The sequence below is a fragment of the Strix aluco genome, chromosome 1, assembly GCF_031877795.1.
Source record: "Strix aluco isolate bStrAlu1 chromosome 1, bStrAlu1.hap1, whole genome shotgun sequence".
In the NCBI taxonomy this organism is placed as follows: Eukaryota; Metazoa; Chordata; class Aves; order Strigiformes; family Strigidae; genus Strix; species Strix aluco.
In genome coordinates this window covers 129,764,101-129,781,233 of record NC_133931.1, presented here as the reverse complement: position 1 = coordinate 129,781,233, position 17,133 = coordinate 129,764,101, and the positions used below count along the sequence as shown (strand labels likewise).

Here is a 17,133-nt window from a genome sequence, read left to right as displayed (position 1 = left end):
ATCATGTCTTTTGCTATTCATGTATCTGTACTGTGTAATTCCTCAGGAATGCCATTGTTTTTTTGGCATTAATTAATGTTGACTGTTTGTTACAAAGTATAACCATAGAAGTTCTGTAATTATTCTGCTTCAAAAATAGGCCCCAGAGAATGTGAAAACTCTTCAAACTTTCATTCCAACATGTTTATAAAACACCCTTTAAAATTAAAGCAATTTGATGGTTGGGGGTTCTGTATAATCCTGTTTTATATGAAGGAAGCCTCATCCTGCTCCTCTTCTGCTCAGAGAAGGTCCTGCTGTTCAGTGAGAGGCAGTGAGTCTTTTTGTCAAACTAGCTTGACTGATTCATTACACATTGCTGCCTAAAACTCATCCCCTTTGTTTACACTTGCAGTTGTCTCTTACGTAAACACTCCTACAGGAAATGTTCAGGATGAGTATCCCAACACCTGCCATCCAAAATAGGGACATTCCATTCTGCTCAGCAAAAAGAGAAAAATGAGTTACAAATAGATAGAAACCCTGGGTGAAGGATGCAGGTTGTTGTGCAGGTGCATGAGATACTTCACAGATGAATAGAAGAAATGTTAGGAGATTGCAAAGGATTTTTGTGTTTTACCAAATGTTAGCACAGAAATTGAGCAGGAAAAAGAAAATAGGCAGGTTTAAAAAAAAGCCATAAAAAGCCTGTGCATTAGTACAAATTTAGGGTCTGTTGTAGTTGACAAGTACTGTGTTGCTTTTATTTGGTGGTACAACCAAGTATATTTGTTGGCTTCCACAGACTTACTTTCTCTGGTATTAGGAACTCCTATCACCGTGACCAAGGGCAATCCAATTAAAGGTTTTTCTTCACATGCTAGTCAACACAGTGTGAGCTTCAGATAATGAGCAGCCTTTCATATGTGTATGTTACCTCTGGGTACATGGGTTCTCTGAAGACATATTCTTCTTCGTGTTTTCCTTCAGGTTGCATCGTGCTGTGTCCTCCTTTACAAAGACAAAATCTAGTATCTATACCTTTACCATGGTGGTGGGTTAGTCTAACCCAACAGCCAAACTCCCACCCAGCCACTCAGTCAATTCCCCCGCCTCAGCAGGGTGGCTACAGAAAATAAAGAACAAGGAACAAGAAAGCTCATGGGCTGAGATAAGACAGGGAGACTGCTTACCAGTTACCATCATGGGCAAAATAGACTTACCTTGGGGAAAATGAACTTAGTTTAATGCCAGTTAAGATAGATATTTAATTGCTCATTCAGGTAGTGGAGAAAAAAAAAAAAAAAGGCAAGCATTCAAAGAACACCTTCCCCTGCTTTTTTCCAGGCTCCACATCACTCCTGACTCTCCCCGCACCTAGCAGCGCCGGGGCACAGGGTGTGAGGGCTTGTGCTTAGTCCATAGCAGCTCCTCTCTGCCACTCCTTCCACCTCATACTTTCTGCCTGCTGCAGCATAGGTCCTCCCCACAGACTGCAGTTCCTTCAGGAATATCTATCTGCTCCAGTGCAGGTCCTCCATGGGCTGCAGTGTGGATATCTGCTCCACCGTGGAGTACCTCCCCTTTCTCCTCCTCTCACCTTAGTATTCCCTGTGCTGTTTCTCATTCCTTTTGTTCCCTCCTACTCTTTCCCTCCAGCCTTTTCTATCCTTAAATACGTTTTCATGGAGGCACCACCATCTTGGCTGATGGGCCCAGCTGTGCCCTGCAGTGGGTCTGTTGGAGCCAGCTGGAACCGGCTGGAACCGACTGTGTCTGGCACTGGGCAACCCCTGGTCTCCCTGACAGAGGCCCCTGCAGCCCTGGCTGCCAGCACCTGGGCACCAACACCCAAAACAGCTCCCTACTTTCTGTTTTCTTTGAGTAGATATTTGAATTATTTGGTCGACAGCCATGCCATCCTCTTTTGGATTAGGCAGGCAGAGTACTCCAGAGAATGTGGCTGGTCTTAAACAACAAGTAAGTTACTGCAGGCAGTTGACAGATATCTTAGCTGGAAGTCAAGATGGTGGGTGACTCTTAAAGGATCAGAGTGGCATTTTGAAAACCAATGGCTTGGAAGGGAATTATGGATCAGACACTGGAGGAGGGTTAAGAGGGGTCAGTGAAGCGTAGAGTCAAGAGGGGATGGGACAAGGAGGAGACAAAAGTCTGTAGGAAATCAAGGCTTTCTGCTCCTGCTGCCCCTGAGTCAGGAAATGTGAGCTGTGAAGCCCACCTTTGGCAGAGGCAGCAACAGCAGCTGCTCAGCCTAACCCAAGACTATCCTCATCCTTGCTAACACCAGAGGCAGAATATGCAGGACATATTTCTGTGTATTATTGAGACTCATGACATAATATGGTATTGCTTGAAAAGTTCATCATAATTTGGTCCTGACATTCAGTGCTGATAAATTCAGTAAATATCAATGCCATCACTGATACCATATATGGTGGAAGATGCAAAAGATGCAGCATTTCCATAACAGATTTTGCTAACTGTTTCCATTAGGAGGCTTTTACAAAATTAAAGCTACATATTTGCCTCTAAGGATAGTGTATTTGTTCTTCGCATCGCAAAATAGCTCAGTTTTCAACTGAGTTACGAATAAATATTTTAGATTTGTGCATAGACCACATTGAATATGTAGGCTGAAACGGAAAAACACTGTAAAGCCATGATTATCTGAAAGTAATCACAGTGGAATAATGTAAATATCTTCAATTCATGCAACAACCATCATAGGTTTTGTGATATTAGAAGCATGGCAAAAATCTCTCATCTGAAACAACAGGTGCTATTCTGTGTCCATGTTTGTAAACATACAATATCCAAAGAGCATCTGATAGACGTCAGTACAGGTTTGATCATGACTCATTAGAGCTTGTTCCTCAAATCTGCTAAGGCATGAATCTTCTTGTTTGTCAAATAGAATTGATCACTTTTCAGTTAACTTTTGAAATACAATTTTAACTGCAATTCCAAAGTATGGTATGCCTAGCTACCACAGAAAATTTCTAAGGAAAAAATTCTAAGGATTAGAACAAACTAATCCTTGAGGCACATGAGGACTCTTGCAGTTATTTCTAGATCTTGGAAATTGAGATAATACTGGGTAATCCTCACTAACAATGATGCATTTCCATCAGATGAGTGGAATTACCCTGATTTCATTAGCTAGTGATCTGGCTTGTGCATGTTTACAGCCTTTATCCAATTTGCTAGCAAAGGTTAGTATCTTCTGACATTAGTTATGAAAACATACAGCCCAGACTGAGTCTGATATTTCTTGTAAGTGGCTGACTGAATATGAAGTAATTTTCAAAATGTGAGGCCTAATGGTTTTTGACTAGGCTTATGTACAGCACAAAATTGATCATTCATTATGGATAAAAAAGTCATTTAAAAGCCCTCTCTTTTGTTTGCTTTGCTATTGAAAATCTATTTGTGCAAAGAAATATCAAATTCTGAGCTGCACAATTTGGTATTCTGTATTTAAAGTGCATAATAATAAGCTATGTCATGCGATTTTGTTTTATGCTCTTTCTAACTGGATGAGAATTTTAAAAAAAGGATAATAATGAATCACAAATAGCAATGGTCTTTTTACATCAAAGTGCCCTTCTTTACACACATGAAGCTTTGGGCTGTTCTTCCAAGATAATTTTGAACTGAAATATATTCATATATGTAATAGTAAGTAATAAGGAATAGCAAAAGAGCATAATCAACAGTCCAAAATGAATACTAGAGAATAAGCTGTATGGACTAACTCTGAATTTCCTGGAAGAAGAAATACAGCACTTTTTTCCCCAGTTCTTTTTTTTTTTTTTCTAATACCTTTTAAATTTGCACTTTCCTGGAACACTTTTCTGCAGCACATCTCATTTTTTGTGTGTGAAGAGAACTTCAGTAAATGATATTAATGTTTTGAGTCCTATGGAGGGAGACAAAGATATACCTGTTTCTATTTGCAAATATTTTCCTTTTTTTACCTGTGCCTGAAAGAAGACTCTGAATTTAGAAACTGAAGACATTGCTTGCAACTTGCAACTAGCAGAGCAGAATTGCATTTGCTGAGCTTGAAGAAGAAAGTCAAAAAACCAGCATCAGTTGTAGGAAAAAAATATTCTTGGTATGTTTGGTAACTGCAGAAATGAGTTTACATACTTGACAATGAGTAGGATGCAGAATGTCACTAAAAGGACTCAGCAGGGTGACTAATCCTTAAATTCTTGAAATTATTTTCTTATTTTATCTGATGTCTACCTGGAATAAAAAGCATAGGGCCCAAATTCAGTGAAACCATTAAGTACATACTTAAGATAACCATGTGCTTAAATGTTCTTGGTGTGTTCTTTACATCTGCAAGGCTGATCCAAAGACTCTTGGGATTTGATTTAAGTTACAATAGCAGAGAGTGAGCAGATATGACATGTATTAATTCTACTGATGAATGAAACCTACAGAGCTGTAGTCTGAGCTCTTCCCCATATTTCTGAACTGCAAAGGAAATTATATAAATACAAGAGGATTCAGTACACTTTATATATTTGTTTTAAAGGTGCAAACCCTATTATACTAGTTATCAAAATTATCAGATCTCAGTTTTTCCTGGGGAAGCAAAGGGACTAAAAGGCATCAGCTAACAGGGAATGGGGTTCTCAGTTTACCACCATCCTTCAGAGGTGATAATAATTAAATGCTGTCACAGAATCTGTAGTTCCATAGTAATATCTCCACCATCAGGGTCTTCAAACAAAAACTGATTACTCTATGAGCAGCCCACTGTTACTACTGTTTGGAGAGTTATAGACTATATATAGAAATGGCCATGTTTTATCAGAGGTTAGATTAGAGCTTCCAGCCTCAATATCTATACATTTTCTAATACTTTCTGTAGAGATGATCAGGGAACATTTCCTGAAAATTATTAAATTATATAGCTACATCTATAAAGTATATCTTTAAAATGCGTCCAGCTAAAGCAGTATTATCAAGTTGAATGTTTTGAGCTATTTGTAAACCCATTTTCAGGTATCATTCCTTTTAATAGTGTGCCTTGAATATTTACTTGAAACATGCCCAAGTCCATAGAGAAGAATAAAAGCAACCAACTTCAATTTATCCTTCTTCCCTTTTCTCATATTTCATGCCATCCACCTCTCCAAGATTATTTTGGTTTCTAATAATGGGATTGGCAGACACCCTGCTGCATGGCTTATGGAAGGGTATAGGTCACCAGTAAAAACACAGAGCTGGAGTTTCATGAACTCAAGTCACGTGCATACAGAAACTAAACATTTTCTTTATCCCTTTTGTTTCTTACTTGTTGCAGCATCTTCTTGTAACTGCCTGTTTTGCAAATATAATTTTCAAGTTGACAGTATCCTTCTAATTTGGAATTCAGGGGATTTCTAGTATTTAGTTTTGAGTCTGTTGGTTCATTCCTTTCACATTACTAAGATTAATGTGAAAACATGAGTACAGAAAAAATAGTTTCTTTGGCTGTGGAAATGTCATAGAAGATTGCATCACTATAACAAAACAGAAAGCAAAATGAGAACTGTTACTTATGATTATTACACTGATTTAGTGCTTAACTTTGATCTAAAGGTAGTTTCTGCCCTATTCAGTAAATTCCATACAGTAGGTTTTGCCAAGTAAACTTTTTCCCTCTACAACATTAAATCCTGGTGAATTTGTCATTTAAACAGCTTTTCTGATTGAAACAGATCTTTGTGCCTGTTGAAGTGAATGATAAAATTTCATTTCACTGGGGCAGGACAAAGCATGAACTTGTGAGATGCAAAGTAGTGTGTGGTTTAAAGTTAAGAGTAAAAAGCTGCTATGTATTTTTCTTACTTGGACAGCATTCTTTTGAAGTTGTCCTGGGATTTACAGACATGTTTTTGCTATTTCTTTTAGGTATGTTGACCAGTCTTTATACTTCTATCAATCAACTTCAAATAATTGAACTAGAAATAATACATTAACTTGATAAGGACACCTGTTCAAGTCAGCTAGTTCTAGCAACATCCTCTCCATTTTGTATTAATAGTTGTTTTTATCTCCTGTGCACATATTTAAATCAATATTTATTAAATTAGTTTTGCAGATTTTGACAGGGAGTTTGCTTGTTTGCTACTTTGTCTTGATAATTGAATATTGATTTCTTCTTTATATTTAGGATATGATGCTTCAACTGTTTCGTGGACTGGATTTTCTGCATTCACATCGTGTGGTGCATCGGGACCTGAAACCCCAAAATATCCTTGTAACCAGCAGCGGGCAGATAAAGTTAGCTGACTTTGGCCTTGCACGAATCTACAGTTTTCAGATGGCTCTTACCTCAGTGGTGAGTTTCTGGAGGCTTCTATTTTTCTTATAATGCAGCCATGTGCTTTCCTCTCTCTGTTCCTGGCTTTTTATCCCAGATTATAATGCGGCTTCTAAAACCATCTTTGCAGTTACTTATGTCTCCGAAAGCAATTGCTTTCCAGCCACATTGAAGTTGTTGTGGTTACTTTGTACAAGTAATCAATTACTGATTGCTGGTTCTAAATTAAATCATAACTGGTTACCAAAGGATAGGTATGTGCTAGTTTTCTGAAACTCCCTCAGTCTAGCTTCTGCTGTGGTACTGACTTCTTTTGCACATTAAGCCAGACGGGTATGGTGAAAGTTTCTGAAGTACCTATTTTAAGATAAAGCTCTTGCTGAATTCCAGGTATCTTGCCTGAAAAAATACACAGATACTTGTGAAAATGCCACACTGTCATGCCTCTGATTTTCCATCTCTCTGAATATGGGTTCGATGCTTGTTCCCATATGTTACTGAATGATCCCAAATAGGGCTGTGCTGGAGGCAGCTCAAGTGGACCTGACAGCCAAAATCACAGCTATTTCCCAAGCCAACTGTTAAAGGGCACCTCCAGTATCTCTAGGCCCCCTGACACTGTTGCCCCCCTCCCAGCAGCTCTCCTGGTTGTCCTTGGCTCAGACCTGATCTCACTCCCAGAAGGTCTGGCCCTCTCCTGCATTAATGCTGGTAGAAAAGCTCTGCCAGCTCCTCATTTTTTGACCCCATTTCCACGCTTGCTGGCCCTGCCCCCAGAATCAGCTGCTGTTAGCTTGGCACAGCATCTCTGGAGTGTATTGAAGAGTAACCGTGCTGCATGCATGTTGGGTGTCATTTGGTTTTGTTGCCTGCTCATTAATTTTTTCGTTTCCATTTTCTATTCTGAGTATCACAACTGCCATGGCAGTATCACTTAAAGGGAGAACTGCTGAGAAGAGAAACCGAAAGGAGTCCACTTTGCATTTTACATAATATTGTAGAAATTAGCCTGTCTCACGTTGATAAAAAGCAACCCATTGTTATTATTAGTTACTGTAAGAATCTTCCCATCGTTGTGTGATGTAACTATGACATCCTGGATTCCGGCTTCAGTGTGAATGAAGGCAGGAAGAAACATCTTGCTAGACATAGGAGAGTATCCTCATCCCATAAAGCATTTGTAAACTTGTGTTTTGGGGCTGGTTTTTTTACATTGCCTGTAGGATGTAGCCTAATCCAAAGCTGAAAGAATCTCTCTGCTGAGGTCAGTGAGGATTGATCATGTTGTAACTCAGAACAGAGATTTGAAGAAAAGGAGAGAAAGGTTGTTCCTGAATTGCTGTAATTTTTCATTTCCCACTTATCAGCCAGTAACAGCTTCAGTGAATATTTCTGCTGATCCATAAAATTCTTCAAGCTAAATTTGCAGTGTTCTAAGGCTTCCAGCAGGGCATTTTTTAAGTTTTGCATAAAATGAGGAAAAAATATCTACAGAACTGAGCGGGAGTTTGTCCATGATCATGTAGTCTGCATAGGAAGGAAGGTCCAAAGACCCAGAAGTAGAGTGCATCTACTGAGGCAAAAGCATACCAAGACCTGCTTGAAAGAGAACATTGCCAGAACTGCTATGCAAAGGATATACCTATGCCCAAGTATCTAATACTTGCGTGCTAGAAATCATGTTTCAAAATCCATTAGCTAGTACCCTTAGCACTGCTATGAATAAGAGTTGTTCAGACCAAGGGATTGTCCACATGCAAGTTTGTACTGTGTTTGCACAAGTATTCAATTGTCATTGCACCTATGCTAAAGAGTATTAAAAAAATTGAATTAATCAGTGACCAATGACAAATAAAGTATATGGGCATAGACATGAAGAATGGCTTTCACACCTAGAACTTAGTGTATCGTTGTTTTCTTACTTAAAAAAACCCAAACAGCTATGACCATGGGTTTTTTAAGTTAAAAATTTATTGGTTTTAAAACACTTAGTGTTTAACACCTTCAAAATCAGCTTTTGTCTGGATATGTAGAAACCTATAGGGGCGTGTTGCTTACAATGTGATAATGTGGTATGGTTTTAAATGTCAGTCTTCATTGCTCCTACAGACTGAGTGCTGGTTAGAAACTTCTACTAAATGTATATTAGCTGACACAGGCCATCAGTTTTCCTTTTCTGAATGTAACTTTTACCTTTGGTTAGTTGCTTTGGTGTGCGAATTCTTCGTTATTTTTCCTCCACTAAAACTCAGTACAGGAAACAAAACTTAAAAATAACCAACCACCTTCTCTTTTTTAAACATAAAGATATTCTTGACTTTACTGTTCCCAAAATAGTCTAAATTGCAGTTCATCACCAGGCAGTGAGTAAACTTTCATTGACTTCAGCAGGACCAGCTTTGTTTTGAAGTGTTTGCAGAAAAAAAATGTTGTATTATAAAAGACAGCATATATCAACACATATATCGATTAATAGAAGTCCTAGCTTGCAAGAATTTGCTTCAGAGATATATTGAAAAGTGATAGTGCAGACAGCCCGGTGATAAAAGGCACATTGCATGTGCTATCATTGTGATCAATACAAGGGCTCTGCAGCATTTCCTTCAGAAGAGAAGTTTACTGCAAGATAAACTACAAGAATCATTTTTTGAAGTATCAGATAATTTCCAAGATGCATCCTTATTCATTGCTCACAAAGAAACTCTTCAGGTGGGGCAAAAAAAGCTTACCATGAAAGTAATCCAGTAAAAACTGATCCAACCCAAGCACTCTGGGTGTTGCAAATGGTAACTTCAAAGCAGTGTCTCTCTGATAACCAGTTATTTCCACAGAATCCTTCTGGCAGATCAGTTGTCTGGGTATAATTCTGTCATTTAGAGAAACCTCTTGATATTTCTTTCAGTGAATGAATAAAGGATTCAAACTAATGTTACGCAGGCTTGGGGGAGACAGAGTGGAGATCACTACTCCCAGCTGTGGTCAGACTGAGAACTGATACAGGTCTGAAATAACAGCGCTAGAAAGAATGAGGTCGGGCAGGAGTGTCTCAGATGGTGGGTAATAGGGCACGCTTTTGGTTTCCTACAAAGTTAGACTCTTTTTCAAGCGTTGGTCTTGGCCCTTGGGGAAATTTTGAATAGGCTTTGTGATAACAGAGAAGCTCCATAGGATGGAGGAGGTGTATTGATGTGACTGTAATTTTAGAGTTTGATAGCAAAAGCTAATGAACTGTCACTTTTTTTCCTGGTGTAGAAAAATGGACACTCAGTTCTAACTTTCTCTGAGCAAAGGAGCAAGTGGCTGTCTGGAAAATCTGAAGTATTACGAAGAAGAAATAAGCCATTTATGTATTTCTGTTGACTTCTTGAGCCTTAAAGAAAGGAAATGAAGCTGAATCATGGCACATGAGAATGCTGAGATAAGCACACGCAGTTGTGATCACAGCATCTAGGTGGAGCTGAGGCTGTCCAGCTTTTAAAACCTGATCTCCATTAGGATCTGAGTGAAACTGGCAAAATGTTAGTGTTTGTAACACACTCATAATACTTTCTTTGAAAACATGTGTGCTTTACCTTAGATGGCAGCACTACTGATGGGGTTTTTTCCCATGAAATGCAAACAAAATTAGTTTATGTCTTCCTTTTAAAAAAAACCCACTTGTTTTCTGATTTACTGAACATGAGAAGGGCAAACATTTTCTCTGCTGATGCTCTAAGCTCTTGAATACTAGACTCTGCTAAATTGACAATTAAAAAGAGAAGACACAAAAAATCTTGCAGTGACTGTCAGTGAATAATTTTAGATTACGCTAGCATTTTATTTGAGTGTTTCTTCAGGATAAAAACTTTCCATCCATTTCTGGCAGTCACTTCAGCACAAATGGTTTACATGTCACATCATGCAGGAACTTGGATTTCATTTTGTTGGTATAGTAGCAAGGGAGCATAAAATAATTTTCACTAACTGGGCTTACTTTGTAAAAATAAATATATAAATTAGTTACAGCAACAAAAACAACAAGAAAAAAAAGATAGAAAAACCCTCTTCCAAAGCGAAACGAGTGCTTTCCTGTTTTCTGCCCACTGTTGCATTGTAATTTTCTAATAAATGCCACCTGTTAGTAAATAATGTGAATGCAAACTCTCGTCTGAGCTAATATGATACTTGGGAGTACAGTCAAAGAACTTTCTTTTGCTCTGCCTTCTTTTTTTCCCCTTTTTTTATGGCCATCTCTTCCTGATACTATGGTTCCCAAAATCCACATATTTATTCGTGTGTAATGCACCCTGCAGAGTCCATTCCTATGCTGCATATGTTCCAGCAGACCTGGAGTCTGTTGCAGTACAGCTTTAACCTGGGATGCATTGGGCATCCCTAAATGGACCCAATTCAGCAATCTACTTAAAGCTCGCAGTTGACATCAAACATAGGAGTAGACCAATGGAAATGAATCAAGCACCTGCCTCTGGTGAGTCAAAGTCAAAATCTGGGCTGTGTTAGAGTGCCCTAATGGAATCAGTACAGTGACACTAGATTTTATCTCACACATAATTTGATAAGAGCATAAATCTTCCTCCCTCTGACAGGTGGAAGTGACATTGTTTTGGTACACACAGAGCCTTCACTGTTGTGAAGAAGCACATCGCCTTAGATCTGAGCCCCAACCTCCAGTTCTTTCTTCATGGTGCATTTCTCTAGTCCACCCAAACAGCCCTGAAAAGGAAAATGAGTCACAGACAGACATCCAGAGGATCAAAATATGTGTTGTTGAGCTTGTCAGTGCTGCTGCTGAAAGGTTGTGGCTATTTAGGAATGCAGTATGATTGAATTGGTTGGCTTATTTAGGGAAAATCTGTCTTCCCTAGTAACACAGAGTTCTGCATAAAAAGTCCCTGTAACTGGCTTTGTGAAGAAACAAGTGAATTTCTCTGATATTTTAACATCTGGATAGCTGAAGAAATCTTTATTGCATCCTCCCAAACACCCTATAGGAAAGTTATTTCCATCACATAAAATGAGTCATTTATCTCCAGAGCCATCTTAAGAACAAAAATCATTATCAGCACATTGACAGTAAAGCCTGCAGCTGACTAAAAACATTTCAATATATATTTACATTGACTTCACTCAGATCAGATGTTCACTAAGAGGGATCAGATTTATATGAAAATAACAATGAAAAAACAGATTGCTCAATGTCACAATATTATCAAAGAGCAATGCAGAAATTCATGTGGACAGAGTTAGGAAATTAGAATAGAAGTTTCTTTTATTCATCTGCATTATGATCATATAAGATATTTTTCAACACTGACTTAATTTTTGTTGCTCATCGTAAGAAACTTTAAAGTTGCTAAGACTTGTCTGGAAAAGCAGTACTAGCTGCTCTCATAGAGAGACAGAGGATTTATGGCAAGGTTGTTATTTTCAGAAACACGTCCTAGAGATGATATTTTAAGGGTGCCATTTCACAGTCAGCATAAGTAGATGTGACATTTCTGCTGCTGCTGAAAGGATGGTCCTGCTTTTGACCACATGCCCCCATCACTTCCCTTGCATCGGCATTAGTGGTCGTGCCCTTGCAGTCCAACTGCAAAAGAGCCCCATAAAAAGTCGTTATTCATTTTCAGGTGGATTAGCAGATGCAAATCACTGCACAGCCACATGAGTAAAAGCACTGACAAACAGGGGACGGTGAACAGAAAGATGGGGTCATCCACTCGGTAGACACCACAGTCTTAGATTTGTTGGAGTCAGTTATGAAACCACATCTGAAGTCTTCAGCTGAGGACTCGAATAACTAAACTAACTCAAAGGCGGAAATGTTTTTCAAAACCTCACAACTCATGCTGTTTTGAAGATGTTAGATGAACCAGTTACTGGTTCATTTAAGGCTCTTACTGTATCCGACTTTGAGAAAACTTCTAAGGGTATCTGTATCGATGTTTGAAGTATTTTTTACCCTCCCAGTGCCAAGGCCTGCGTTCAGGGCTCTGTGCTGTTACTCTGCAGCTGATGCCACAACTCACCCTCGAGACCTGTCAGGAATGCAGGGAATGCAACCCTCTGCTCTGATTCAGGCCCAGGTTTATCATGAACCATGAAAAGCCTATCTTTTAATCTTTCAAAGAAAGTAAATTATTTCACAGTAAACAAGCAAATTGGCTCCACATGAGAATATTTTCTGTGCCAGAAAACTCCTTTTCAGAGCTGTAAACATTAGAATATATATCATGTGATGACAGAGTTTGTCCACACTGAGCTGAGCATGTTTTGTGGCCTGCAGTTGCACCAGTGCAACCTTGCAGAATAAATTTACCTTGTGCTGGTGGAAAGATGGAAAAAAGGTACAACTTCGAGCACAGTTCATATCAGAACAAAGGAACTTTCTGTTGGGCTGGACCAAAGGTTGCCTGTGTGCACTATCAAAGGATAATGTCCAACAGAGGGGTGCTAAGGAAGGAGAGTAAGAACCAGCTTTCAGCAATCAGAAATTTAGCAGTTTCCAATGCTGGAAATTGTATCTGGATCATTGTCTGTAATAATTATTGAAGTACCCATCCTCCATAAATTAATCTAATTACTTTTTTTGAACCATTTATACTTTGGGCTGCAGTTAACTTCTGCACTGTAAGAAAAGCTTTTTATTTTGTTTTAATCTGACACCTGGTAGTTTTACTTAGGTTCCTCTTAATTCTGGTTTTGTGAGGCATTCCCCTTTCAACTCTGGGTGAAATTTGGTTATTATTTTGCAGCAGTACAGTTCCATTGGTGCAAGAAAAATGTACTCAGTGCAAATAGACCTTCACATGTTGATATGAAGATAAAATGAAATGTTATTTTTTCTTTTCTCTTCTCTTTATTTTCCTTCTCTTTCACTTAAGAAGATACATTGTTAGTAATAGTACAGTACTAACTTACAGTTTTCCTACAAATATCTGGTGAATGGACTTTAGGATGTAGAACTAAATTTATAAGGAACAAGCTGTGCTTAATCTGCTAAAAAAATGGGGGGGAGGTTGTAAAAAAGGGAAAGAAAGGCAGAAAATTACTACTGTGTATTTTCTCTATACTATAAAAGAGCATCCTGCTATTGTGTGACTGTACTTCTATCTTCTGTTTTCATATATAAAAATATGCGGTACATTTCCCCCACCCAGTGATTTACATCTTCTTTGTACTATTTTTCTGTTGATTTAAGCGGGTCTGTTTTTACATATACTCCCAGAGATAATTGAGTGGGTTGGATTGTAAAAACAATTTGATTGTTTGACAAGGTCTCTCCCTGTGTATTTACAAAACTGTTCCCACATAATTTCAAACCATCCTGAAACACTAAAATACAGCCTCAGGTTATGCTCTTATCAGAGCACACAGGGTAGGCAGGCATGGGCCTGTCTCTCACTTGAATGTGAGACAGCCAAAAGAAGAGGAGCAGAGAAAATAGCATGCTGTCCTTGGAGCTTGTGCTATTCCAGAGTGAAGGCAGGTGTCTGTACCCTGCTGATGGAAATGCTCTTAGGGCTTAATATATAATAAAAATGAGTTGTTGGCATGTTTTTGCAGCAGCAGGGAAGTATCCGTAAATCTTCTCCACACACTGGCTAAACTGCTGTAGAAGGTATTTCTAACTGAAAATTCCCTTGTACAGGTACACTCAAGGAAATTTCTCTTAGCCTAACAGTATTTAGTACTTGTTCAGAGCTGCTGACATGGAATTCTAGAGCTCAAAAGCAGAAGAGACGTGCAATCATCCGGTCCTTTTGTGAATCAGGCAGGATTGTTTTCTGTTATGTCATTTCTAATGTTTTGCCCATGTTAACTTTAAATGTGCCAACAAATAGGGATTCCATCTCTTCCCATGGGAGCCTGTTCCAAAACCTCTATATAATCACTCTCAGAAAGTTTCCTTGATGTCCAGCCTTCAATTTCCCATTCTTAATTTAACTCCATTATATTCTTTGTTATTATATGCTGAATGGTAGCAGATGGCCAAGGCCTTGTTGTTGGCTCCCTGCATTAGAAAAATCAGTTACATATTGCTGTATACATATATCCCCACAAAACGTGAAAAGATAATTCATTTGATAAACAGTGGATGTACAGTAGGCCTAGATTATCCAGATTTCAGTAAATTATAGGACACCAATGAATTAAACTAGATTTCTCTAGACTTCCCATCTTCTAGAATTAAGTGGATAAATCCAGAGGAAAATATGTTAAAGAATTATTGACATACAAGGTGAATTCCTCAGTTTTGGGGATCTTACAAATACCTTGGTAAAAAGCTGCAGAGATCACAGGCATGCTAGGAGTCACTGTTTAGATGCATGAAAAGAGCAAATGGAAATTTAAACTGTTAGGTTTAAGATTTTTCATTAGAAATAAGAAAATACTGATGCCACAACACAAATTAGTTGATCAGACCTCATCTAGAATACTGTGAGCTGTTCAGTTTCTCTGTGATTGAGAGATGATTTTGGACAGGAACAAGCATGGGGAAAGACAGATTTCTGTCCAATGGTCAGGGAAGGCAGGACACTATTTCCTGCAATGCAAAAAGAGCCTGACTTAATTTAACAAAATTAATCATGAGAGTAGATATAGTTGATATCTAAAAACATCAGGAAGGGTTAAAAAAACAATGGTGGCATGAGAACTAGTTAGTTTAAACTGGGTTTAAATAACTTTAGACAGGAAATTAGAAAACAAGTTGTGAGATTCTGAAGCAGCCTACAGTAAGACCAATGCAGGCAAGCAATATAACCAATTTTGAGAGAGAGCTTGATGAACGTCTGCGATGCAGTTGGCAATCTTGATCACTGAAGCGGTCTACTCCAGTTGTCTGTATTCACCCCTTCAAGGTTTCATGTACATTATATAGTCAGCTTTATCAAAGAGATGCACTTCATGAACTCCACCCTGAACAGAAACAGCTTTCAGCAAGTCAGATGGATTGGCATAAATGTCAGAACAAAATCATGTTCCAAAGAAAGAAATGGTGAGCTACTTAGCTTTATTAAGATGAGATGGAGCAAATAATGAAGATGGTCTCATAAACCAAAGGAGGCTACAGTTCAAATAAAGGCTAGCATGAGAGCACAAATAATTAAAATGAGATATAAACCAGAGAGGCACTCCACTGAAGAAGTGAAAAGACAACCTGGAAGTTTCCCAAATAGGGATGAAAGATGATCTGAAGGCAAAAAAGGGATCTTTGTTGGGACAGCAAGTTGAAAAAGTCCAGATGGAGTGGGAAGTCTGGTTGCAACGTTCCCCATCTGGAAATGAGATGAACCTGGCAAGTCGCATCAGTGAACAACAACCAACCTGACTGCTGAAGATCTGATCAGAAGGCTTTCCATGAAACAGAGGATGCCAGAAAAGCTTGGATAAACTTGGAACTGGCTAACAGAAATAACCTGCAACAAGGACTTGAAAAAATCAGCAGATGAAAGTAAGCAGAAGCACAGGCTACTGTGGAAGTAAAGTGAACATCTGGATGTAAAAATGAACCCGTCAGGAGACTGTTTATCATTTTCAAACTTAGTATGCATCCTGAAGCCTTATATTTTCCCAGCTCAAATAATACAAATCCCTACTGAAAATCCTAGGGAAACTGACTTCAGCATTGTACTCTATATGAATGGTGAGGAAAAGGAGCACAAAGGAACACTTCTGGTAGTCTTTCTAGGTAGCCCAGCTCTGATGATGCTTCAGAATTTATACTCAGCCTCAGCTGTTCAGATCTGCTATAAGGCCATATGTTAAGGACAACCATCAATCTGAGTGGGCTTGGATACTCCTAAGAGCTAGAGAGAGGAGAAAGAGAGGGACACCTGAGGACACTTGCATTCTTACAACATGCAGACACCACAGAGCCTGACAAGACACATTAGCAGTCACTGGGTTTTGCGATCAAGGTAAGCAGAGAAGACAAAGGCACTCTGGTGATCTGTAAGATTTGCCACAGAAATCGAATATTTTCTTATTGAAAGTAATCAGAAGATGATACAGCTGCCACAGAATCTGCTTGTCTGAAACTCTAGGAGAACAGTTCTATGTTTAAAAGACGGTGGAAAAGGAGATTCTGATCTGATAAATTGCATTTGTAGGTAAGTTTAAAAAAATTATTATGTTTGGTTTATAAAACCAGAAAAATTGTCATCAGTGCCAAGATTAAGAAGTAATTCAGTTAAATATAAGTGTCATGAAAGATGACTGCAGAATACTTTTCAAAAATTCAGAACCAGCTAGGACATACTAGTATATACCAAAAACTCCCAATATAGTTCAGGAAATTGCTCCAGACTGAAAGTCAGACCTTGGTGGTACAAGCAGTGGCTTGAGTTTTTGTTTAGGTCAGACAGATGAGTAGCAGTAGCTGAAACTGGTCTATTAAAATGTATAACTGGCTCTATGAAATGTGCGGAAAGGTCATAAATTAGTTACTGAATGAGACATGCTAAAGAACTTAAGCAGGAGATTTGAAAATAAAACTTCTAATTGCTCTGAAATGCCCACAGAAGTTGTCCATTGCAAAAATGACGAAACTGAATTTGAAAATGGAGTCTGTAGAGTTCAAGTGCAAATCAAAACAGCTAAAGTAGCAGATAAAGTAATGATTGCTTTGGATTTTGCTATCTCTGTAATGAATGCAAGGCAAAGTTGTTCTACAGATACAGTCTATGAAAATACCTTTCAAACTTGTGATCAACACAGAACTGATTTGTGGGCAATCAGCTTGCTGTCAGCAAGTTATTCTGCTCTCCAGGGCAACTATCATAATGACAGAGGCATCTTGTACTAGC

The 17,133-nt window shown here is 38.6% G+C and overlaps 1 protein-coding gene across 1 annotated transcript in view; it reads left to right on the top strand.

Annotated features, from left to right (window-relative positions):
• Window positions 1-17,133, top strand: part of CDK6 (cyclin dependent kinase 6) — a 141,509-nt gene that overhangs the window by 53,492 nt on the left and 70,884 nt on the right. Inside the window, exon 4 of the mRNA XM_074835630.1 lies at window positions 6,173-6,340. Within this exon, the coding sequence (XP_074691731.1) occupies window positions 6,173-6,340 (168 nt within the window). The remainder of the gene's footprint in view (window positions 1-6,172; window positions 6,341-17,133) is intronic.